The 24,877-nt window shown below is 36.4% G+C and overlaps 1 protein-coding gene across 32 annotated transcripts in view; it reads left to right on the top strand.

Moving 5' to 3' along the window:
- Nucleotides 1-24,877, top strand: part of LOC122056615 — an 88,041-nt gene that overhangs the window by 60,338 nt on the left and 2,826 nt on the right. For 22 of the 32 annotated variants that reach the window (XM_042618643.1, XM_042618644.1, XM_042618638.1 and 19 more), the window contains 13 exons: nt 2,198-2,339; nt 2,496-2,524; nt 2,594-2,735; nt 2,904-2,920; nt 3,381-3,522; nt 3,682-3,707; nt 3,777-3,918; nt 4,078-4,103; nt 4,173-4,314; nt 4,483-4,499; nt 4,569-4,710; nt 4,927-4,971; nt 5,053-5,568. In XM_042618643.1, the coding sequence (XP_042474577.1) occupies nt 2,198-2,339; nt 2,496-2,524; nt 2,594-2,735; nt 2,904-2,920; nt 3,381-3,522; nt 3,682-3,707; nt 3,777-3,918; nt 4,078-4,103; nt 4,173-4,314; nt 4,483-4,499; nt 4,569-4,710; nt 4,927-4,971; nt 5,053-5,418 (1,378 nt within the window). In that variant the 3' untranslated portion in view covers nt 5,419-5,568. Of the gene's footprint in view, nt 1-2,197; nt 2,340-2,495; nt 2,525-2,593; nt 2,736-2,903; nt 2,921-3,380; nt 3,523-3,681; nt 3,708-3,776; nt 3,919-4,077; nt 4,104-4,172; nt 4,315-4,482; nt 4,500-4,568; nt 4,802-4,878; nt 4,972-5,052; nt 5,569-14,540; nt 14,661-14,761; nt 14,829-15,716; nt 15,866-18,851; nt 18,933-19,422; nt 19,628-19,840; nt 19,891-24,877 lie in introns of those variants that run through there. The other 10 variants (XM_042618657.1, XM_042618647.1, XM_042618646.1 and 7 more) reach the window with 10 other exon arrangements.

The raw sequence follows: 24,877 nt of genomic DNA on the forward strand, positions 1-24,877 counted from the left end.
TTAAGATCTATAGAGGTATCTACTTGTTTGGTCCTAGCATGTCAATTTTTTCTATATTTTCCAGGGTCAACAAATGGGATATACTTGCTTTGTGAAATATATCATTTTTTTCTATACTTGTTTGGTCCTAGCTTTACCAAGGAAGGATTTGAGATCACAAAGTCTTCAGTCTAGAAGTGTTTATGATGACAATCTTTCAAGTGTGTAATCTAGTAGAGTCATCACTTGTAATTATTATCTATATAAATAGTAAAAAAAGGACAGCTTTATGATTGCTTGTTCCACTTTATAGTCATATATTAAAAATAGTTGAATTAAAATTTTCAAATCAAGTTCCCAGAGATCATTTTTATGTACATTGACTTCTTAAGTTGACATATGAGACCAATCTCCCTGAGCGACAAATCTTGTATGATGTTTCATATAGATCCTAGAGAGAGGAAGAGTTAGACAGAGTGAATCTTGGCCACTAGATAGAATTTATCAATTCAATTAATGCCATAGACGTGAGTATAGCCCTTAGCTACTAGTCGAGTTTTGAGATGATCAACAATGTTGTTTGGTGATTATTAACTAAGAAGATCCATTTGCTATCCATGGTGGACTTTCCTAGATAAAGAGAGACCAACTTTAAAGAGCAATTAGAATTGTGAGATTTATCTCATTGATTATAGTTTTTTGCCACCTTGGATTTAAAAGTACTTCTGAAACATTTTTTACGATTTAATCATAGACATAAAGAAGGCATAAAGAAGACACAAAGATAGAGTATTTGGGTGACAATTTCATAGGATATATAAAATGAGAAAGTGGATAGGAATTGTAATGCTTACATTTGTGGAAAAACAGTGTCAGAATTAGTAGGGGATTAAGGATGATGATTAGTGATTCAAGAATGGGAGAGTTTTAAAGATGATGGAGTGGCTTCTCTGTGTGATTGTTGACTATATACCTATAAGGGAGTTGCCTCTTGTGGTGGGTCAACAACAACAAAGAGTACATAGAGGTTTATAGATGGTGGTGTAAAGGACAATGAATAGAAACAATAACACACATATAGTGATAGAATAAAGACTTAGATGATTTCCTTAGTTGTAAAATTTTCACTTTTGGTGGACGAATTAGCTTTATGTGATCAACGATCATTGATAAAGGAGAATCTTAGAGACAAATGTTTATTAGGATGACAAGGTTCAATGACATTGGTAACTTCATTATCATTGTTAATAATCAAGATTATACTCCATGCATGTGAAATGAAGAATAAAGTTGTTATGATGTGCAAATAACTTTAGAAAATCACATATAGAGAGTATGCATTTCTAGTAATCTCCCCATCTCAGTTGTTTTGAATTTTAGTAAATAAATTGAATGTTTCATTTTGATTTTCATTTTTGGTGTTTAGAGGGGAATTTTTATTTCCATTCATGTATGATTTTTTGCTATGTTGTTTAATAGGGTAACCTACAATTTGACTTAAAAGAAACTTGTATAATCTACAATATTTATTAATTGTGGCCTAATTTCAAATAATTTTTGGTTATCACAATAATTTTGTGTTCATCAATCACAATTCATTCTTTTATAGGTTTTGATTGCCCATGTGAAGGATTACTTTCGGCGCTTTCTTCTTGATATCATTCGAAATTGTTCTCACCAAAAGTCGTCTTCTTTTTGTGATGGGCATTTGACACTTTTTAAGGGAAATTTCTAGTTTTTTTGTTTTTTCCATTCTTTTTAATTAAGCCAGTGCAACGCTTTTTAACTCTAATTTCAATGATGACACAACATTTGCCAAGATCCTTGGGCGTCATCTTTCAAAACTACAAGTGGTTCTACCTGTAATTTTGGATGGTATGTTGATTATATTAGTCATAACTTTGTACATTTATTTCATGTTTAGCTTCTTCTTCAAGGCTTGCTAATAAAAATGAATCGGTTCGTGATGCTACACTAAGTGCTAGCAATGTCTGTTGAGCATAATGTGACCACCTTTGTTTCTAAACATTTTTACTTTCATCCTTACTCTGTTTTTTTTTTATTTTAATTGGGTAATAAAATTACTTTTTTAGAGATAATTGGTGTATATGACAGCTCTGTTGAACTTCTTGGCGATCTTCTTTTCAAGGTAAGATTTGTTTAAGATTTTGTTATCTCAGGGATCTTTGTGAATAAGGAAGGGCTTATGGCTTTGTAGGTTGCTGGAACCTTTGGAAAAGCAATTCTTGAGCTTGGGAGTGATGACGAAGGTCCAAGCACAGAGGCACATGGATGACCTTGCAATTACTGAGGTCCTTGGTCAAAGAAGTCGCAATGAAGTTCTTGCTGAAATTTATATGGTTCGTAGTGATATTAACTTGACTTTGAATCAGTTATGTGATATTTCTTTCTATTGTGTTTTGTTTTCTTATTGTCACATTACTATTTTGCACAATGAATTTAATGTTGTTGTTGAACATAAACGTATCTCATATTTTTTATGTTTGGCGGCACAGCATGTATGGAAGACTATCTTCTTTTCAAAGTAAGATTTGTTTAAGATTTTGTTATCTCAGGGATCTTTGTGAATAAAGAAGGGCTTATGGCTTTGCAGGTTGCTGGAACCTTTGGAAAAGCAATTCTTGAGGTTGGGAGTGATGACGAAGGTCCAAGTAAAGATGCACATGGATGGCCCTGCAATTATTGAGGTCCCTGGGCAAAGAAGTCGCAATGAAGTTCTTGCTGAAATTTATATGGTTCGTAGTAATATTAACCTGACTTTGTATCAGTTATGTGGTATTTCTTTCTATTGTGTTTTGTTTTCTTATTGTCACATTACTATTTTGCACAATGAATTTAATGTTGTTGTTGAACATAAACGTATCTCATATTTTTTATGTTTGGCGGCACTGCATGTATGGAAGACTATCTTCTTTTCAAGGTAAGATTTGTTTAAGATTTTGTTATCTCAGGGATCTTTGTGAATAAGGAAGGGCTTATGGCTTTGCAGGTTGCTGGAACCTTTGGAAAAGCAATTCTTGAGCTTGGGAGTGATGACGAAGGTCCAAGCACAGAGGCACATGGATGACCTGTAATTATTGAGATCCTTGGGCAAAGAAGTCGCAATGAAGTTCTTGCTGCAATTTATATGGTTCGTAGTGATATTAACTTGATTTTGTATCAGTTATGTGGTATTTCTTTCTATTGTGTTTTGTTTTCTTGTTGTCACATTACTATTTTGCACAATGAATTTAATGTTGTTGTTGAACATAAACGTATCTCATATTTTTTATGTTTGGCGGCACTGCATGTATAGAAAACTAACTTCTTTTCAAGGTAAGATTTGTTTAAGATTTTGTTATCTCAGGGATCTTTGTGAATAAGGGCTTATGGCTTTGCAGGTTGCTGGAACCTTTGGAAAAGCAATTCTTGAGCTTGGGAGTGATGACGAAGGTCCAAGCACAGAGGCACATGGATGGCCCTGCAATTATTGAGGTCCTTGGGCAAAGAAGTCGCAATGAAGTTCTTGCTGAAATTTATATGGTTCGTAGTGATATTAACTTGACTTTGAATCAGTTATGTGGTATTTCTTTCTATTGTGTTTTGTTTTCTTATTGTCACATTACTATTTTGCACAATGAATTTAATGTTGTTGTTGAACATAAACGTATCTTATATTTTTTATGTTTGGCGGCACTGCATGTATGGAAGACTATCTTCTTTTCAAGGTAAGATTTGTTTAAGATTTTGTTATCTCAGGGATCTTTGTGAATAAGGAAGGGCTTATGGCTTTGCAGGTTGCTGGAACCTTTGGAAAAGCAATTCTTGAGCTTGGGAGTGATGATGAAGGTCCAAGCACAGAGGCACATGGATGGCCCTGCAATTATTGAGGTCCTTGGGCAAAGAAGTCGCAATGAAGTTCTTGCTGAAATTTATATGGTTCGTAGTGATATTAACTTGACTTTGCATCAGTTATGTGGCATTTCTTTCTATTGTGTTTTGTTTTCTTATTGTTACATTACTATTTTGCACAATGAATTTAATGTTGTTGTTGAACATAAACGTATCTCATATTTTTTATGTTTGGCGGCACTGCATGTATGGAAGACTATCTTCTTTTCAAGGTAAGATTTGTTTAAGATTTTGTTATCTCAGGGATCTTTGTGAATAAGGAAGGGCTTATGGCTTTGCAGGTTGCTGGAACCTTTGGAAAAGCAATTCTTGAGGTTGGGAGTGATGACGAAGGTCCAAGAACAGAGGCACATGGATGGCCCTGCAATTATTGAGGTCCTTGGGCAAAGAAGTCGCAATGAAGTTCTTGCTGAAATTTATATGGTTCGTAGAGATATTAACTTGACTTTGCATCAATTATGTGGTATTTCTTTCTATTTTGTTTTGTTTTCTTATTGTCACATGACTATTTTGCACAATGAATTTAATGTTGTTGTTGAACATAAACGTATCTCATATTTTTTATGTTTGGTGGCACTGCATGTATGGAAGACTATCTTCTTTTCAAGGTAAGATTTGTTTAAGATTTTGTTATCTAAGGGATCTTTGTGAATAAGGAAGGGCTTATGGCTTTGCAGGTTGCTGGAACCTTTGGAAAATCAATTCTTGAGCTTGGGAGTGATGACGAAGGTCCAAGCACAGAGGCACATGGATGGCCCTGCAATTATTGAGTTCCTTGGGCAAAGAAGTCGCAATGAAGTTCTTGCTGAAATTTATATGGTTCGTAGTGATATTAACTTGACTTTGAATCAGTTATGTGGTATTTCTTTCTATTGTGTTTTGTTTTCTTATTGTCACATTACTATTTTGCACAATGAATTTAATGTTGTTGTTGAACATAAACGCATCTCATATTTTTTATGTTTGGCGGCACTGCATGTACGGAAGACTATCTTCTTTTCAAGGTAAGATTTGTTTAAGATTTTGTTATCTCAGGGATCTTTGGGAATAAGGACGATTCAAATTTTTCAATTTTTCAAGGTAAGATTTGTTTAAGATTTTGTTATCTCAGGGATTTTGTTAGTCGATTTTGTACTGACTTATTTAAATTCAATTTTTCAGATGGCACGGACGATTACCATATTGACTTGTCGCGAAGTGCGGCGAAACCAACTCCGAGAGGAGATTCAGGAGATAGAGTATAAGTCTGCTTATGGAATCGACGGACATGTTAGACGACTTGATAGACTATTTTGGAAACTTGAGCAAGAAGAGTTTCCAGTCCTGGACAATTATATGATCTGGGCATTGATGCATTCATTGCTAGAGTATTCTAGGGTAATAGCAGACTATGTATGGGGCGTTATGAAGGACGCGTCATATATTCAGTACTCTGTAAGAAACTACTTCATCATATGGGTGAAGAAGAGCTTGAAGAGTCTAAAGAGGACCAGGAAATGCTCGAGGAAGATTCAGAAATGGATCTGATGGAGAATCCTGAAGCTGCCCCATCTGAGATTATCCCAACTGAGTCCAGGTTAATAGTGATAATGTTGGCTGCTACACTAGTGTTTGTCCTAGTGGGAGCAGAGTTGGCCTATCTAGTTTTTTAGTGTTCTGTTTACTATCGTTATGTACGAACAGTATTAACTCATTTAGTTTTGAGTCATGTAATAATTTCTGTCGTTATGTACGAACAGAATTATATAATGAAAAGTTATGTGTTATATGTTAACAAACTTGGAAATGATTAGTTCATTTCATGACATGATTAGTTCATGTGAATATGATTCGTTCATATATCCATATGATTAGTTCATATAAAAAATGATTAGTTCATTTTAATAATGATTCATTCATTAGATGTGATATGTGTAATATGATTGATCAATGTTGATTAGATTAGAACATACAAATGATGAGTGGAAACAATGTTATCACTTGATTTTGTAAACTAACTCTAATTTACACTGAGTCAATAAATAATTGCATATATATGAATTACACTTAAATAATGAATAATGTGTTTATTTATGTAGATCATGGCAACTAAAAACATCATAGCTGAACTTAATAAGGGTGAGAAATTATATGGGGATAACTATAAAATCTGGCACCTCAAGATACAATACGTTCTTGAGGAACAAGAAGTTCTAGAGACTGTAAATCAAATCATGGAGGAACTGATTGATGGTTCTACAGCATAGCACAGACGTGACCTTGATGCCTATAAGGCATGGAAAAGGAAGGACTCCATTGCTAAGGGTATATTGATTAGTTTAATGGTGGATGACCTGGTATTTGAGTATGAGCCATTACCATCTGCTCATGCTGTCTGGGTAGCCCTTAGAGAGAAGTACAGTGGAGTCAGTCTGAGTAAACTCCGTCAGTTAACTATCAAATTTGATAGCTGTAAAAAGCGCTCGAATGTTACCATGGCCCAACATCTCAGGGAGATGGGTAATATGATTTGAGAGCTTAAGACTGCTGGTTATGCATTGACCAATGAACAACAAGTTCAAGTAGTTATCCGTTCCCTTCCTGATTCTTGGGAAACAATGAAATAGAATCTGACTCACAGTGAGAGTATCAAGACTTTCACCGATGTCTCACGCCATGTTGAACTTGAGGCGGAGAGGATTGAATCTGCAAGGATTTCTGGTCAAGCTTTTGTAGCTGAAGGTTCTGGTTCCAAGAATAAGAAAAGATGGTTTAAGAAAGAAAAGGGAAAAGGAAAGGAGGTTAGTGTTGTTGCTGTTAAAAACCAAATCAAGAAGAAAGGAAAGAGATATGGACAAAGACCTATGAGTAAGTTGACTTGCTTCAACTGTGGCAAGAAGGGTCATTTTGCTCGGGAGTGTGCTGAGCCTAAAATGGTAAATCCAACTTTGTCTTCTTTCCACGAGCGATATGTTGCAAGTACAATGTTGTTAGCTGATTCGTATCCTTTGTGGATTATAGATTCAGGAGCAACGAACCACGTAGCACGATCGAGCTACATATGTGGAGTACCGTCGGGTACCAGCTGATAACAAATGGATATATGTAGGAAACAATGCAAGAATTGAAGTCAAAAGAATTGACACTTGCAAGCTCAACCTACGTGGTGGAGGCACCTTATTTCTACATGATGTCCTGTATGCTCCTGAGAATCGACGGAATCTAATTTTCATCATTTGTCTTCTTGATTTAGGTTACAATGTAAATTTTTATAGCCATCGTGTGGAACTTTAAATTAACTCTGTGTTAATTGGGTATGGTTATGTAACAAATGGTTTTATGGTTCTTGATGTAGAACCAAATAATAATGATGGTTATTTTTCAAACAATGCTCTTACTAGTAATGCTGATGTTAATGATGAAATTTGGCATGCTAGATTGGGACATATAGGACAAGAACGAATGAATAGATTAGCTAAGGAGGGCCTTTTAGGCACTTATGCTAAGATTAACTTGTCTATATGTGAGCATTGTCTTGCTGGAAAGACGACAAGAAAACCATTTGGTAAGGCTATTAGGGCTGAATCACCATTGCAATTAATTCATTCGGATACTTGTGGTCCGATGAATATGAAGGCTAGAAATGGAAGTTCTTATTTCATTATATTTATTGATGACTTCACGCGTTTTGGTCATGTGTATTTAATTTCTCACAAATTTGAAGCATTGGATTGTTTATTTGTTACTTGAACGAAGTTGAGAATCAATTGGAACGTAAGGTTAAAACCTTGCGCACTGACCGTGGAGGTGAATATTTGTCTGATCAGTTCAAGATAATGTGTAATGAGAAAGAGATTATTAGATAGCTAACTATCCCTGGAACTCCACAGTAAAATGGGGTTGCTAAAAGAAGAAATAGGACTCTTCTTGAAATGGTTAGGTCTATGATGGTGCAGGCTAATTTTCCAATCTCCTATTCGAGAGATGCATTATTAGTTGCGGCCTATATATTTAACAAAGTGCCTTCAAAGTCAATTCCATCTACCCCACATGAACGTTGGACAGGCAGAAAGCCGGATTTAAGTAATTTGAGACCTTGGCGATCAGCTGCCTACGTTCATGATAAGACTCACGAACATGGAAAATTATAACCAGGTAAGAAGTGTATCTTTATAAGGTACTCTGAGACTTCTAAGAGTTATGTTTTTATTGGTGAGCGACAAGATGAAACCATCTTTGAAATAGAGTCAAGAGATGCTACTTTTCTTGAAACTGAGTTCCCAACACGAGGTGAAGTTGATAAGACAATTCCTCTATATGAGATAGAGGAGGAGGATAATGTTCCTTTATCAACATATCAGGAGGTGCCTGAATCTAGTCAACCGAGTGGAAGTAATTTGCCACTGAATGAGTCAGTTTCTCAATAGTCTAACCTTCGAAGAAGTAGTCGTCAAATTATTCCTCGGAGAAGGTTTGATATTGAGAATGAGGCATTGATGGTTCTCCCATGATGAGGAACCTCGAACAGTTGAGGAAGCTTTGAGATGCTCAGTTAGAAAAGAATGAAAAATTACAATGGATGAAGAAATGGAGTCAATGAGAAAGAATCAAGTTTGGGATTTAGTCGATCTTCATCTGGGCTGAAGGGCTATTGGGAATAAGTGGATTCTCAAAATAAAGAGGAAAGCAGATGGATCAATTAATCGATACAAAGCTCGATTAGTTGCAAAAGGATATACCCAAATGGAGGGTATTGATTTTGAAGAGGCATTCTCACCAGTTGTGAAGTTTGTGTCAATACGTGTCATCCTAGCTATAGTAGCACAATATGACATGGAATTACATCAGATGGATGTAAAAACAGCTTTCCTTAATGGTAATCTTGACGAAGAAATCTATATGGTACAACCAGAAGGTTATGTTGCTGAAGGCCAAGAGAAAAGAATATGTAGACTTCGGAAGTCTATATATGGGCTAAAGCAAGGGTCAAGACAATGGAACATAATATTTAATGAAGTAATATTGTCTTATGGTTTCGAAATGGTCAATAAGGATCTTTGTGTTTACCTAAGAAAGGAGAAAGGAAAGTTTGTCATTTTATCATTATATGTTGATGATATGCTAATAGTTGGAAGCGACATAAAGTGTGTGATAGAGGTCAAAAGTTGACTTTCATCACGATTTGATATAATAGATATGGGAGAAGCAGAGTACATCTTAGGAGTGAAGATCGTTAGAGAACGATCAAAAAGGCTCTTGGGTTTGTCTCAAGAAGCTTATATCACTAAGATGCTACAATACTTCAATATGTCATATTGCAACATTGAACAAACGCCTATAGGGAAAGGTAAAAAGTATGTATCCCAAGACTCCTGAGGAAATAGCCGAAATGAAGAAGAAACCATATGTCAGTGCTATTGGTAGTTTGATGTACACTATGTTGTGTACTCGTCCTGATATAAGCTATGTTGTTGGCTTAATTAGTCGTTGCCAGTCAAATCCAGGATCGAGACACTGGAAAGTGATGAAGAGGGTATTCAGATATCTCAAAGGAACAGCTGATTATTGCCTCTGTTTCCAAGGATCAGATATGAGCCTAAGTGGTTACTCAGATGGCAAGGGACCTTGATGATGAAAATCCACATCTGGATATGTCTTCTTGCTAAATGGTGGCGCCATCTCATGGAATAGCAAGAAGTAGGCTTGTGTAGCCTTATCGACAATGGAAGATGAGTATATGGCTTGCGCAGCGGATGTGCAAGAGGCTGTCTGGCTAAGAAGGTTCCTGAAGCATTTGAAGATTGCTGAGGATAGTGGGAGTCCTGTTACTGTATACTGTGATAGTCAAGCTGCGATAGCTTTTGCCAAGGATCCCAAATATCACAGCAAAGAAAAGCATATAGAAATTAAGTATAATTTTGTAAGGGATATTGTTGACAAGAAAAAGATTATTCTTAAGTACATCCCTACACGGAATATGCTTGCTGATCCTTTTATTAAGTCATTACTAAAGAGTCATTTCATGGACATGTGAAGTCTTTGGGACTTCGAAGAATGTAACTTGTTGTAAAGACATTTTAATAAATAAAAAATACCATGATCTATTCGTTGTATATGTCTTTGTTACATTCGAATAAAAGTCTCAATAAACATGTTGGCAGATTGAGATTGGTCCACTCACATGGGCAATCATCTCTATTTGTTAAGTACAAATAGAGGTAAGATCGTTACTTATGGGATATCTTATGTAGCTGTGAATAGAGACATACCCATAAGTTAGGTCGCCTTGATAAGTGTGTCAAGATGAGATCATTTGTGTAATGATTTGAGTAAATGCACCCACCATTTACTGAATCTGCTTAAAGGCCAGATTAGAATTCATATGTTGAATTTAGGATTAGACATTAGGTATGTCTAGATCGAAATCTGTACGATGTTAAGGTTTGGAAAAACATGCTCTCTTTTTAGTAAAGAGAATAACATCGTAGCATGTGATTCATATCACATGTGCTATGACGACAAGAAGGGTAGTAGGAGAATGGATTCCTGCTTCTCTACTATGTGAGAATCTTGAGATTATAAGTTAATCTCGATCTTACCCTAAGTGGCTATTTAGCTGTCTACTTGAAGTTCTGATCAGTGTCTGCTACTTTAGCATGTTTTCTATTGGCTATGGATGATTCGGTCTATGGAACATAACTAGGAAAGCTACAGATTAGAATGAATAGATTCTAGCTAAAAAGGAAGATTAAGATTGATTTACATCTGTGACAGTTATTCACTAGTACCAGTTACATTTTTAGTTCAGTACATAAAATATAATTGTGAATAATTTGTTTGATTGGAGATGTTGAACATGCTCTTGACATATAGTCAATATGAGGGATTAGAGATGTTCATAATGATGTAAATAATTTAATCTGTGGGGTAAAGGCAAGTCATTTATGTCTCTGATTCGTTCTATGGACATTTATGTCTCTGATTCGTTCTATGGAGCAGCTAAGTAAGGTGTGATAATTTTCTTAGCAGTTGAATGCTCAGTGCTTGCTGTCGCACGAACCATTTTCCCTGATGTATGGAATGGATGTTCTTATTTGGTCTTTGTGACTAATTTTGCTCTGGTCTTCGTGACTTGATCCTTATAAAATCTACGTGACTTATTTGGTCTTTGTGACTAATTTTGCTCTGGTCTTTGTGACATGATCACCTTGTAGTCTATGTGATTGACATGGTCTATGTGACTATATAACCTTATGAATTGACTTGGACGAGTGGGAGATGTTGGGCGTTACAGGAGATGAAGGGAAACAGAGTCCTTTCGTCTCTCTCGTTGCTGCAAACGCCAAGGAGACGAAGGGGCGTCCTTTCCCCTTCGTCTTCCTTAGTCTTCTTATAAAGGTGCGTCCAAGCCTTTGAGAAGAGGATGAGGGTGCAGAGGTTTTGAAAGGTGATCAAAGAGGAGCGCAGCGAATTGTGAGGTGATCAGCGAGCAAAGGAGAACGTCCAAAGGCTGGGATTTGGCTCGTGAACTTTGAAGTGCTTTCCGGTTGCCCCGTGATTGTGCTTCCGACAGCGGCAACCTCTTCGTCGACCGACGTTTTCAGTTGCGACTTCTTCGGGAGATCACTGTGAGTGGTTACTGCTTTCGTTTCGTTTTTGTTTCATGTTCTCAAAAAGATACAACACTGCTCACTCGATTGCACTGCCTGGTTGGTTACTCGGTCTGATCTGCACCTCGGTCGCCCTACCCACTCGGCTACTTTGCCACTCGGCCCGATCAACCGCTCTGCTACACTGCCCCCCGGCCGCACTGCTCGCTTAGCGACTCCGTAGTCTGCACTTGGGAAACCAGCCCCTACTGGTAATGTCATCTAGATAGATAAGTTAAATTTAATTCATTGTAATTTAAATTCGGTTAAAACCCCAAAATCTTCGACAGATTATCCAACAATTTTGAAACAGACTCGGTTCCGTTGAGATGGCCACAGAACAAAGTGTTGAGATGCAATAGACTCAACACATGAAGGTCCCCTCCACCCCGATTGGAACTGCCAATCAACCACGAGGAAAGGCCAGGGAAGTTCACTGGAGTGAACTTCAAGAGGTGACAGTGGAGTGAACTTTAAGTTCACTGGAAAGGCCAGAGATGCTCTTTTACTTGACCACACCCAATCTGGCTCGGTTCTTGACCGAGGACCCTCATAAGCTTGTTGAGGATGTTGATGTTCACACCATCAGTACAGTGGAGGCATGGACTCATTCTGAGTTCCTTTACTGAAATTACATCCTCAACTATCTTACCGACTCATTGTACACTGTGTATAGCATAAAAAGAATGGCTAAGGAGCTGTGGGAGTCCCTCGAAAATAAGTACAAGACGGAGGATGCAGGGGCCAAGAAATTTATTATGGGCTAATTCTTGGACTACAACATGGTTTGACTCTAAGACGGTGATCAGCCAAGTCTAGGAGCTTCAGGTGATCTTGCATGAGATTCACTCAGAAGGAATGGTTTTGAGTGAAACTTCCAGGTGGCTACTATCATTGAGAAGTTGCCTCCAGGCTGGAAGGACTTCAAGAACTACCTGAAGCACAAGTGGAAGGAGATGAATGTGGAGAAACTCATTGTTAAACTTCGCATCGAAGAAGCCAGCAAGAGTTCATAGATAAAGTTGTTCTCTCAGGCTACTGTGAAAGCCAATATGGTCAAACATAGTCAAAACTTAAAACGAAAGAACCCCAAGACTTCTAAGATGGGACCCAGAGGAGGCATAAGCAAGAAATTCTCTAGGAAGTACTTCAATTATGGTCAAGTCAGTCACAAATCTTTGGAATGTAGAAAGCTGAAGAAGTAGGAGGCAAACCTGAATGAGGGACCAGAAATGGATGACCTTTGCGTTGTTGTCTCCGAACTGAACATAGTCGGTTCGAACCCACGGCAATGGTGGATTGTTACTGGAGCTAGACATGTCTACTGCAATAATGCGTTGCTCCACAACTTTAAAGAAGTCAAAGGTGGGGACAAGTTGTTCATGGGGAACTCAGCAACCTTGGACATCATAGGCCATGGAAAAGTGGTGCTGAAGATGACCTCAGGTAAGGACCTTACTCTAAATAATGTGTTGTATATTCCGGAGATTCAGAAGAATCTAGTGTCCAGATCACTGTTAAGCAAGCATGACTTTCGCATTATTTTTGAGTCAGACAGAGTTGTACTATCCAAGAATGAAATGTTTGTAGGAAGGGGCTATGTATCTGATGGGCTATTCAAACTCAATGTAATGGTCATTAGGCCTAAGATAAATAAAGATGAAAGTTCTTCCACTTATATGCTTGAGTCTTCATATTTGTGACAGGACATGTTAACTACGATGTGTTGTGTAGATTAATAAATATGCAAAGCATATCTACATTCCACCTTGACCCAAACCACAAGTGTGAAACTTGTGTTAAAGTGAAAATGACTAGGTCATCCTTTCAACATGTTGAGAGAAACAACGAACCACTCGGGCTAATTCACACCGACGTATGCGATCTCAAAGGTATAACAACACGTGGTGGGAATAAATACTTCATCACTTTTATAGATGATAACACAAAATATTATTATGTGTATCTTCTCAAAAGTAAAGTTGATAAGGACAGTTATTTCTTATACCCTAATGCTATAATAGGAACGGGCTCACAAATTATACTACTGCAAATTGCTTTACATTAGAAGTTCTCAAATACAACTCCAGTTAATATTAATTAACCTAAATTCCTTATTAGAATCTCTCATATAATAGATATTTTTTTTATCATTGCTCAGATGCAGGATGAATTGATGGTTTATATTTAAAAATAAATAAATGCTATCATAAATTTACTATCTTAGAGAAGTTAGATTTAGTCTAAAATGAGGGGCAACAAAGGTTAAGATAGAATGAACAATGATCAGTATATAGTCATCCAAGATGAAGGCATTGGAACTCGAAGGTGTAAGGGATAGGAAGTCATATACAGATATAACTAGTAACATACCTTCACATAGAGTTCAATAGAAGGATGAAGTCCATATAACTAGCCCCATAACATTATTTAATGATAATGATTTCTTTGGTCTCCCTACTGTAATTAGTGTGGTGATTGTGTAACCAACTATCACACTACATTATTGTTTTGATTTTTGATTATTTTGAGTTTGCTGTGATTTATTGATTTATAGTGTTTTCAACTCAGTGGTAGTAGTCTCCTTTAAATACAAATCATAAAATCTACATTTTAAAGACAACTAATAAGAACTCTACCAAGGCAGAGAAAGTATCTTCTATTTTTCAGAAAATGGTCTTATATAAAATGCTTCAACCTTCACTGGCATTACATAAAATCTACTTTCAGAAAGAATCTTTTGCATCAAATACCTTCTTTCATTAATTTTACTGTTACAACTTGTGCATATTGCATGAACATCTGATGTGATGTGAATCTGTCACCCAAGTCATAATTTTCTGACAATAGAGTTATATATTTACAGATGTTGTTATTCATTTGTTATTAGGTATCGGCACATCACAATGTTCAATGGCGATGAGTACTTTCTTTTTACAAAAAGAATAAACTATTTACCTAGAGAATCCTATTTCCTTGATGTTGGATCTTGGATCTCAATTTTCACTTGCATCATTGCAGGTCTATTATTATTATCCATTTTCTGCTCTTTCTAATCCGGTTAAACTCTACAATGATCTTAGATGGAACATTAGTAGACCCCAAGGTTTTGAAGCAGTGATGCGTGTTAGATGTAGCTGGGTAAACTTGATTCTGCATTTAAAATTTCCTTACAACCTCTACCATGTTTGCTAGAAATTTTCCATAACTACAACTATTGCCTAAATGTTTTATTTTAATAGGGTCTTGAAGTTCAAGAATACTCTGGAAAATTTTGCAAAAGTGTTCCTAGTGATATTGATCTTCCTGGTGAATATTATCTTTCTAACTTATGTTAGCTAATTTCTATTTTTGATTACGTTAATGGTTCTCCTAAAGCTACAACAACATCAAGTTAAATTCTGCTTTTGAGCATGATGATAAAAGTACTAGATTTGTTTCTAGAAACAATATGGCACATGGAATAATAACTACTATTTCTGATGAAGCATACATGTATAAAGCTCTGAACCATATTGCAATAGTCTGTTGGACATTTGTCTGTTCTGTTCTTGTTTTTCATCGGTATTAACAAAACAGAAGAAGCTATATCTATAATAGTTAAACCAGAGTTCCCAAAACATTGAAAAAAACTATAATGTTATAAATTTTTTAAGCCCATATCAACTAACTGCATCAGATGTGTGCCCAACTAAGTTACCACCACAATTCGTGCATGTTAAGCATGCATTTTTAAAGCATTAAGTTATAATAGACCTATGCCAAATTGATAGTGAGGAATCCTTCCATATTTGTGTCACATTGCAATCCAAGAATTGATAAGCTATATGTTTGATAGCCAAATTTGGGTACAAGTGTCAAATAGGTGTGTGGATCATTGTATCTAGAATTGGAGTATCTTATACTGACTATCTTAACATTCAAGGCATTGATTATTTTATTTCTGTGTTATTTATCATTGCTCTATTCAAGCCTTTCTTATCCGAACAAAATCATAACGGTCACATTTAAACATGAGAGCAAGCTCTAGGTGAATTCAGAATGTACATTTCAGGTTTGTGGTAGAACCTACATGAATACTAGGATTAATTGGTGTATCTCCCAAGTCCTGACCTACTTTTGTTAATGATGTCTTGCTACTAAAGACATGATAACTTCTAATACTTATAGTATCACTCGGTCATGTTATTTCTGCAGTGTGCACTTCTTTATACCACTGTGTATGGGCAACGAAGGATTTGCGTTATTAATCTCTCCCTTACTTGCACTGATAATATCAGCAGTTTGCAGCAGTTTGTGCCAATCCACTAATTTGGATGCTCAGTTTACTTGTTTGCTCAAGCAAGGTAAAGTTCTACTATCAATAATCTTCACTAGTGCCTCTTGCTTACTGGAATTATGCAATAAAACATGCTATAATTTTGTTAATTCTGAAGTTTATAAGTGTATGTTTTTGCTTGTTTAGTTTTGAAACTGCAAGTCTACTGTATAAAATATATAATATTTAATTCAGATTTTGCTAAATATTTTGCATTTGTAAATATATATACTGAAAGTGCAAGTCTACTATGCTTGCAGCTGCATGCAGCATCCCTGTGAGCCCTCTTTCTCAAGTAAGGCAACAAATCACTAATATCTGTATCAACATCCTGCATTCCCATAGAAAATTTTGTGCAACAATATCACTATTTGCAAGGATGAAGTCTATGTCGACATCCATTGAATCGAAAAGGAACTTGGTAATGCAAAGTTATCTAGATACTTTTGGTATCTTGCGTACACGTAGATATTATTTTTGATTCGAGCTTTTGATGTTTCATGGGATTTTGACTTTTTTATAACTAATTTTGAAGGATTATAACTTTTATTCCTTATTTTTAGTGATCCATTGTAAAATACGGCATCCAAATAATAATAAAATAATAAGGTTATTTGAGGAATAATCTTAATGAAATTTTTAGGAATTTTTAGAAATTTTCTGAGATTTAATCGGAGCTTGTATGACATATGTTAAGGGGATAAATTATTGGGTCAAGGGGAAAGTCTGTTTAAGCTACCCTATTTGAACGAGGAAATGTTTGATTTTTTTTTTATTTCTTTTCTTTTTCTTTTCTTTTCTTTTTCTTTTCTTTTTCTCTCTTTTCCTTTGTTTCTTACCGTGCCCTAAGCCCGACGCCGACCCCTTTTTCCTCCTCCTCCACGGTTTCTTCTTCCCGAGCCTCCTCATCTTCCCCAAACCGATGGCGCCGCATCGCGTCGCTTCCTCTTCTTTCTCGTGATTAAAGCACTGGCCAAAGGGAAACCGGGCACATCTCCTTCTCGATTTCCTTCTCTTCTCCTCTCCTCTCCTTCCCAACGCACTACCTCTGCCCTAAGCGTCTTCACTGCGAACTGCCAAATTGCGCCGACGTTGTGCAATCCATCGCCAGCCGAGCCCTAGATCCGTTCGACCCGCGTCGTCATCAGCCGAGCCCTAGATCTGTCCGACTCGCGTCGTCGCCACTGTGTGCTGACACCCGGTGTCGTCGTTCATCCACCCGAGCAGCCGACGTCGAGGTCCCTTCTTTTTCTTCTCCCGTCTCCCTCACTGTAGTCACATCTTTGTTGCTACCCCGAGCCCTAAATCTGATCTCTATCCACGAGCAGGGAGTTGTTCCCAGCCGGCCCCTTTTTGTGCTACTCCGATCAGGAGTCCTCGGAGAGTCACCTCCTGATCACCTTGGTTCATTACTGCCTTTCCTTTGCGCGAGGTCGAGTTGGTGATGTTGCAGCCACCTGTTGAGTGAGAGTCGCTGTTGGAGTAGCGAATAGCCATTGGAGAAGGAGAAGGAGGCAGGGAGGGCTGCAGGTTCAGTCAGTAGCATTACTGCTCTACTGAATTTAGGCTGGCAAGTGCTGAGTTGGAGTACTTGACAGTGGGCAGTAGTTTTGCCTAATTCTTACCGTAACTTCTGACTTCTCTAATCGAGAGTCAACAGAGGTATTTCTAGATTTGAATGAGTTACTAGAATTGATTTAAATTTAGCTTCATATGAATTGTTGGAGGTAAATCCCTTATTTTGTCTTAACGATACAAATTTATTAAAGGATTGGGTTTAGTCAGAATGATGGCACGACTAGAGTTAATGGAGATAACCCTAGTTGATTGATGGATTAGATTTAGTTGGGGATTTGGTCTAGCTAATTAATTTATAAGTAATTAGCTAAATCTATATATCATGTATTATAGGACTTTGATTCGAGACCAGTGTCTCGACGTTGGATCTTTCAGATACAATCTCCATTTTTTAGGCGGGTACCTTGACTTATCTTTTAGATATTGTCATTTGATATGCATAGTGGATTTTAATGAGTAGTAATAATTATGTTATATCTGCATCGGTATGTCATTGCTTGATTCCTTCAGCATGCTTATTTATTATCTGTTTTGCATCCATTACCCTCTTGATTATTTATGCTCATAGAGGTAGTGACATACCATGCCTTATGATATACCGGACTAGACATTTACCATATTTGATACGTGTACCTAGATCTTCTTGTTTGAGCCATTTTATTTTTTGGTACATGTTTTATGGAGGTAGATATGGTTAGGATTTTCATGCTTAGTGTCACGCACTATCTCGCATGATTGCATGCTGAGCGATTGTCGACTCCATTATTGTTGAGCACATCGCCAGTCACATGGATCTGCACACACAACCACTCATTGGTTAGTGGTTTTTATTCAGGCAGGGTGGGCTGCAGCAGGTTGCTCTGTCAGTGCTCCGCTGATCCACTCATGGGTAGCGTAACACAGCGTGGTAGCAGAACAGGGATCCCTTTGGACTGTCTCAGGGAGATGAGAGCATTGAGCTCCTCCACTTATGATTTGGAGTAGGAGGATAGGTGTACTCCGACAGCATCCTGTCCACTCGGTCACTGAGGATCAGTGATTGTAGAGTGCACAGTTGTCGCCCTACCCACTCGGTCTCACCATCGTATGTGAGATGGCTGACTGACGTCAGGGGTGACCATGACATGTCATTTGCATCATATGCATGATTGCATTTATTGCTTGTGTCTGCTGCACTTTGTTTGTTGCATATTTGGTGGATGCATATGATTGACATGCATATAAGAGATATGACATTTTCGGTCTGACGACCTTATTATTCTGATAGGAGGTCCTGGTGAGTACAGCTTCTCCCATTTCCTTCCGTTTTGCATTTTTCATTATTATTCCAGGAAACTGTACGCATAATTGTTACTATTAGTTATTTCCTACTATGCATGTCAGCTTGGTATTTGCTGAGTGTTGGACTCACCCCGTTGATATATTTTCTATTTCAGGTTGCAGCTGTAATGAGGTTCCAGTCGCTAGTTCCCACTAGGTGTCGAGGTGGTTTTATATTATCGGACTTGTGTTTCCTTGTTAGTGAACTACATACTTGTGATGTATGTGTTTTGCACTTTGGATTTTATATCGTGCTCGGGTATGATGCCCATGCTTCCGTTGTGAAGGTTTTCCGTTGTGTTGTGTTTTCCTCGTTATAGAGTAGGTTTTTACCATTATAACTGCGTGGTTGTGTCAGCCGGAGGCTGAATTATATAAACTACGTGGAATGCTTATCTTATTTCATTATATATGTTCCGGTCGTGTTGGCCGAGGTTTATGAGCTCTGAGGTCTTTGTAGTCAGTTCCAGATTGTCATCCGTACAGGGGAGATGCTATCGAAATTTCCTCTGGTAGGGACTCCCCCGGGGCATGACATCCATATCATGTTTTTCCAACAAGACCATAGTATCCTTGAACTTTTTTTCTTTTGTTAGTTAATTAGGGAGGCATACTGTAATCTCTATCATGGTTACTATATTTTACTAGTGTATGTTATTGCTAACTCTGTTATATTTGGTAATGCAGGACAAATATCCTTATTCTCTTTCTTAACCAAGATGTCAATCTTCTTCTGCCCTATGTTCTTCAACAAAATCGAATGACCATTCTCAAGATTCAAGACAATCTTGTGATTCCCCACCAAGGGTCATCTTCTCAAGTTCTTCATCCACAGTCTCGAGTGACTCATCCTTCAGCCCTATTGAGAGATTGGTACCTTTATTTATTTGAGGTAAATCTTCCATTGCATTTTTTTATTGTGATTCTAGTTATACTTTTTGTTGTCTTAATCTTGGTAGTTTTTTCTATATCCGATTAGAGTTATTCTAGGTTTGATTTGGCATTGGCTATTTATTTTCCTTTGAGATTTGAATGTAAGTTTTTATATTTTCATTTGATTGGGGAATTGGACAGTTGATATGTAGCTTGTTTCTTCTTGATCAAGGGTCGTAGATTTTTTTGGGGATGTGATCTTTCGTCGGAGAGATAATATAGGTAATGTAATCCCCCTTAAAAATCTGCCATGAATTTGATTTTTTTTTTTGGATCCATTGCTATTCATCGAAGGAATTGAAATTATTTTCCCTTCCATTGTGATGCGATTTCCCCAATTAGGTTGCCGTAGGAGGTGTTGGTTTTGTGTCTTATCATTTTAGTCTTGTATATATTTCTTGAAATCTCATCCGACCAAGTTATGCAGAAAATTAGGTAAAGAACTTGGCATGCCTATTTATTTACAATAGCAAGAGGTAGACTTTATTTCTAGAACGAATCAAGAAATTGTCCAAAATGTTAGGGTCCTCTAAGTGAATCAAAACTCTTACTATCATTGTCATAGCGCTCCTTATGTAGTTCTGCTTATTTTTGGTTGTTTCGCTAAAATTTTCTAGTTAATAACAAGATAACATCTTTTGAATGTTTTAGAGCTTATCCATTTATACCTAATTCTAATTTTTTTTTTCTTTGCGAAAAAAGTAGTTCGGCGAATTTAAAGAATGTTTACCCATCATAGATTAAAAACCATGCCTTTTTGTAATAGTGATGGAGATGTAATACAAAAGCTAGACTATATGTCTAGTAATGATAAGGGATGCATATAGAAGAATGTAATACTTTACAACAAAGTGTGTTTATGATTGAAGAATGATAAACCGAAGTTCACATCATCATCATCATCATCATCAACTAGTGTCATAACTTCCTACATAACGGTCATCACTAACCCAAAATGTGACTCATTAGCATTTCTCAAATATGCATGTGAATGTTTTTTTAGCTTGGCCAATCTATCCCATAAAAAAAATTCCTTCATCTCTTGAGCATCTTGATCCTACTATCTTTGTTTTTGAATATGATTCCTTTATGAGCCAACCATAGTCAATTTTGACTAACCGCGTTTAATATTAAATTTCCTTCTTATTAAATTTCTCCGCCTCCAATCATTTTGGACCTTATGGCTAAGCTTAAGAAGATGGCTTGAAGATGTAGTTGTTCACCATATCAAGCATAATTAGACAAGAACATTTGACCTTGTTTTGAAACGACCCTTACTCCTTACTCAAGACCTCCAAAACTAAAATACCTCATTCATTATTGTCAACATGCATCACATATGAACCTCACAATTTAACATATACTTTTCAAATGGAAATTCATAAGACTAACAACATGCACAAAGTCTCCAATTCATATCAACATAACAAATCAGGAAACAAAATTTATTAACATGCTCCTAGGGACCCTCGGACAGTGTGCTTTGTATTCCATCTCATCTTCTTGGCTACTCCACCTCCACATCCCCTATCACATCTATGGTGCCATTTTCTCCACCTGCATCATTTACAATGAGAGTATACAGACCCCGCAAGTATATCTTCCACAAGTAGGTATGTGATAGACATAAGAAGCAAGAATTTTAAAACTAGAAAATATAGGACTTGAACTTGCTTCGGCTATAAAACCAACTCAAGCATTTCTTACTAAGATTTAAATTCAAAGGAAAATATCAAACATGGTATAGCATACACGGTAAGGAAACTCCAACATAACCAACTAAGAGTATACATGGTGCATTTGTGGCAGCCCTTATTAGAGCACATTCATTCGGTCCATGATCATGAACTTTTAAAGGAACAGTCTAGGATATTATATATTCGCATACCTAAAGCCAATATCCCTTGAATCAATTTCTTTTTTCTTTTTTTTTTATTTGGAAGGCCTTCCCCGGAGCTCATCCGAGGGCACCTATCTCGTACTATCACCATACATGCACCTAAACCCCAGTACATTGGACATAACGTACTTCTTTCACACCATGCAAGCATATATGCATATTACTTAGTCGAACCTTATGGCATAAACATGATATCTCTACATGTGGTCATAGTTCTATCATACCAGGTTTCACAAGTTACATGCTTAGTAATTAAGCCTATTTTCATAAGAAGAGCTACTTAAACTCCAAACACCTCATGAAAAGCTTCGGCATTTTGAGGTAGCAAGGAGAAACAACCACTAATGAAATATGAGCAGTGGTATAGCAAGAATTCTGATAGGAAAGAAAACTAAAACCGAATTGCAAATTCCACAATTTACATGCATAGTAATTAAGCCTATTTTCATAAGAAGAGCTACTTAAAACACCAAACATTTCATGAACAGCTTCGGCATTTCGAGATAGCAAGGAGAAACTACCACTAATGAAATCTGAATAGAGGTATAGCAAGTTTTCTATTATGAAAGTAAACTAAAATTCAATTGCAATCCCACCCTCTTTGTTCCACATTTTCATCTATCATGAAGTAACGAACAAGATCTCCGATTCGAATCACAATCTCCCAAATCAAACCCCCACTTTTAGATCTACCCAAGAACACAAAACTGACCTGTCTTGAAGAAACAAGGTAGATACAAGATCGTTCGCAACCTACTTAATCTATCCCGAGTAAATCCAGAGTTATAACAAAAAACAAGAACACAACAAATCGCAAATCACCTTCTACACCCCTTACTAAAACTCATCAAGACAAGAAAAACAAATTCTCATTTCAATCGCATATATTGAAGCAAAAGGAATCTGGAGCAAAACACAGAAAATCAAGCAAAAATCCCTAGCGCGGAATAGGAGAACATCCAAACCCTTATTCTTGCCTACCTAAAGAAAACCCTATCCCATACCTACAAAGGGGAAAGCTACTTGCCTTCCCTTTTTGGTGACGTTGACCAACTGACAGTGCTAAAGTTCGCCGCTGGCTCCGAACTACTCCGGCAAAGTGGCGGCGTCGGATCGATGGTTATGGGCGGCGTCACGTCAATGGAGAGTGGTAACGGGGAATTGGTAGAAGGTGAGCGGCGGAAGGGTTAGACGAATAAGACCTAGGGTTTAATATAATCCTTAGAATTATATACTCAATCAACTCCCAACTTGATTGGGTTTCAAACTAGATATGCCCCCCTAAAACATGTCATACGAGTTCTTTTAAAATCCAAAAAATATTCTATAAATTCCTAAAAAAAATTATAAGTTATTTTCTTTTGATTAACATCCATTATTTTATTTCCATTTGACTCGTGAGACCTTACATGTTTTCACAAAATGAATACCAAAAGAGAGTGAAGGGCTTGAGTAGTTCCACTGCTTGTTAAAATTATATAATAATTGAATTATAAATGTTCCCTTTAAAGACCAACACCAAGTAATAGAAGCTTCCTTGTTAAGAATCATTTGGATTGAGCTATTTCTAGATCAACAAAAAAATCAAGTTCTTTTTTAGAGAATTGTCCATGTAGCTCAACCTCCATATTTTAATTTTTTATAATTTTATTCTTAGTATTGCATTTGTCATAGAAGTATTTGATTTACGCTTTAGTAGTAGATTCTTATGTCATGTATCCTCCTAAGCCTGATATTTGTCAGATTATTGACTTATATTTTGCTGAAAGAAATAAAACTATTATTTCACTTTGTGTAAACTCTTCTAGATATAGCACCTTTTTTAGTTTGGGCAAGAATCATTCTAATATGTTTTGCAAGACTAAACATGGTTTGAAATTTTATACCATGTTGGGGTGAATGATTGAAATGTATGATTCCGATAAAATCACCGAAACTCGATACAACTTAGCATCATGGTTTAAAATCTCAAGTCGATACTCTAATGCTCCAATATTGAGTTTCAATGATTTAATAGAATGATATGATTTGACAATTTCGCCCGACATGATACAATTTTTTAAATCATGCTCTGCATAGACAATGTCTCCTTCCTATGCTTCATCTTCTTCCTTCTTCAATTCTAATCCATTATCGACATAATGCATCAAAATATCAACACAATACTAAAACAATATTATTTTAGTGAAAAATCAAAACTTCAACACGATTCAAGATTTTGAACCTTAATTGGAATTAAGTACTAAATATCAAACTCTTTAAATCGTTTGGATCAACCAATCTTCACCGCCAGTGACTAAGATTAGTTACATGTGTAACTCAATATAAAGAACTCTTAAACTTCCAAGATTTTTTAGTTGAGGCACCAAGTTCCATCTTAAGACAACCAATTCTGGAAATATAAACATGAGTTTGTGTGTCCATAAGAATCTTTTTCTCATCTATCAACCTTATGCATCACCTAAGTAGGTAAAAAATATATGCTAGATTGATGTAAAATTATACTGCTGAAGACACTTTTAATAATTGTTAATATACTTCTATTTCTTGTTGACAGTTGCTTCCCTTGATAGTGATGTAATGTTGTTGCTAGTCTTTAAATACGTGATTGCTTGTATTCTCTACTAAAAGCACAAATATTTTATAGGAAATTCTTGAACTCGAGTTGTATACACATCTAAAACAAGTGCTTAATGACTTGTCCCTTTATCCAAGTAGGCAAGTGTGGGTTTTCCATAGTTTATCCATTAGCCCACTAAAAACAAGAGAATGCAACTAGGACAATATTTCTTTTGGATCAGCCTTGACAAACGAGGAAGATAAAAAAATACTTTGTTAACAATAATAAAATAAGATAAAATTTATTTAAATATAGATGATGATATAGTAGGAGTGGATAGAGTCTAATGACATAGAAGGATCCATATAACCAATCTCACTTAGTGGGATAACAGTTGATTGTTGTTGTTGTATTAGCCTTGACAAGAAACAATGTATCGTCAACCAGTTGAATTACCAAAGGAGGTTGCTACTAACTAGCAAAAAATAAAATAAAATAAAATAAAATAAAAATTAAATGATGCTCCTTATGTTTACCATGTTTAAGGATCTTTGTAAACTCATTGTGGACAATGTGAATAAATGAAGAGAAAAGAGTTTGTGTGCATAATGTGCCAAAAAACAATTATAAAGGTTTTTTTTTAAAAAAAAATCTATCTTCAATACAACTTCTTTATTATTCTTTTGACACTAATTTATTATTTCAATTATAGTCATAAAGCTATGCTTTTGCACCTTAAGGAAAGCAAA

This window comes from Zingiber officinale, chromosome 3B, assembly GCF_018446385.1.
Source record: "Zingiber officinale cultivar Zhangliang chromosome 3B, Zo_v1.1, whole genome shotgun sequence".
In the NCBI taxonomy this organism is placed as follows: Eukaryota; Viridiplantae; Streptophyta; class Magnoliopsida; order Zingiberales; family Zingiberaceae; genus Zingiber; species Zingiber officinale.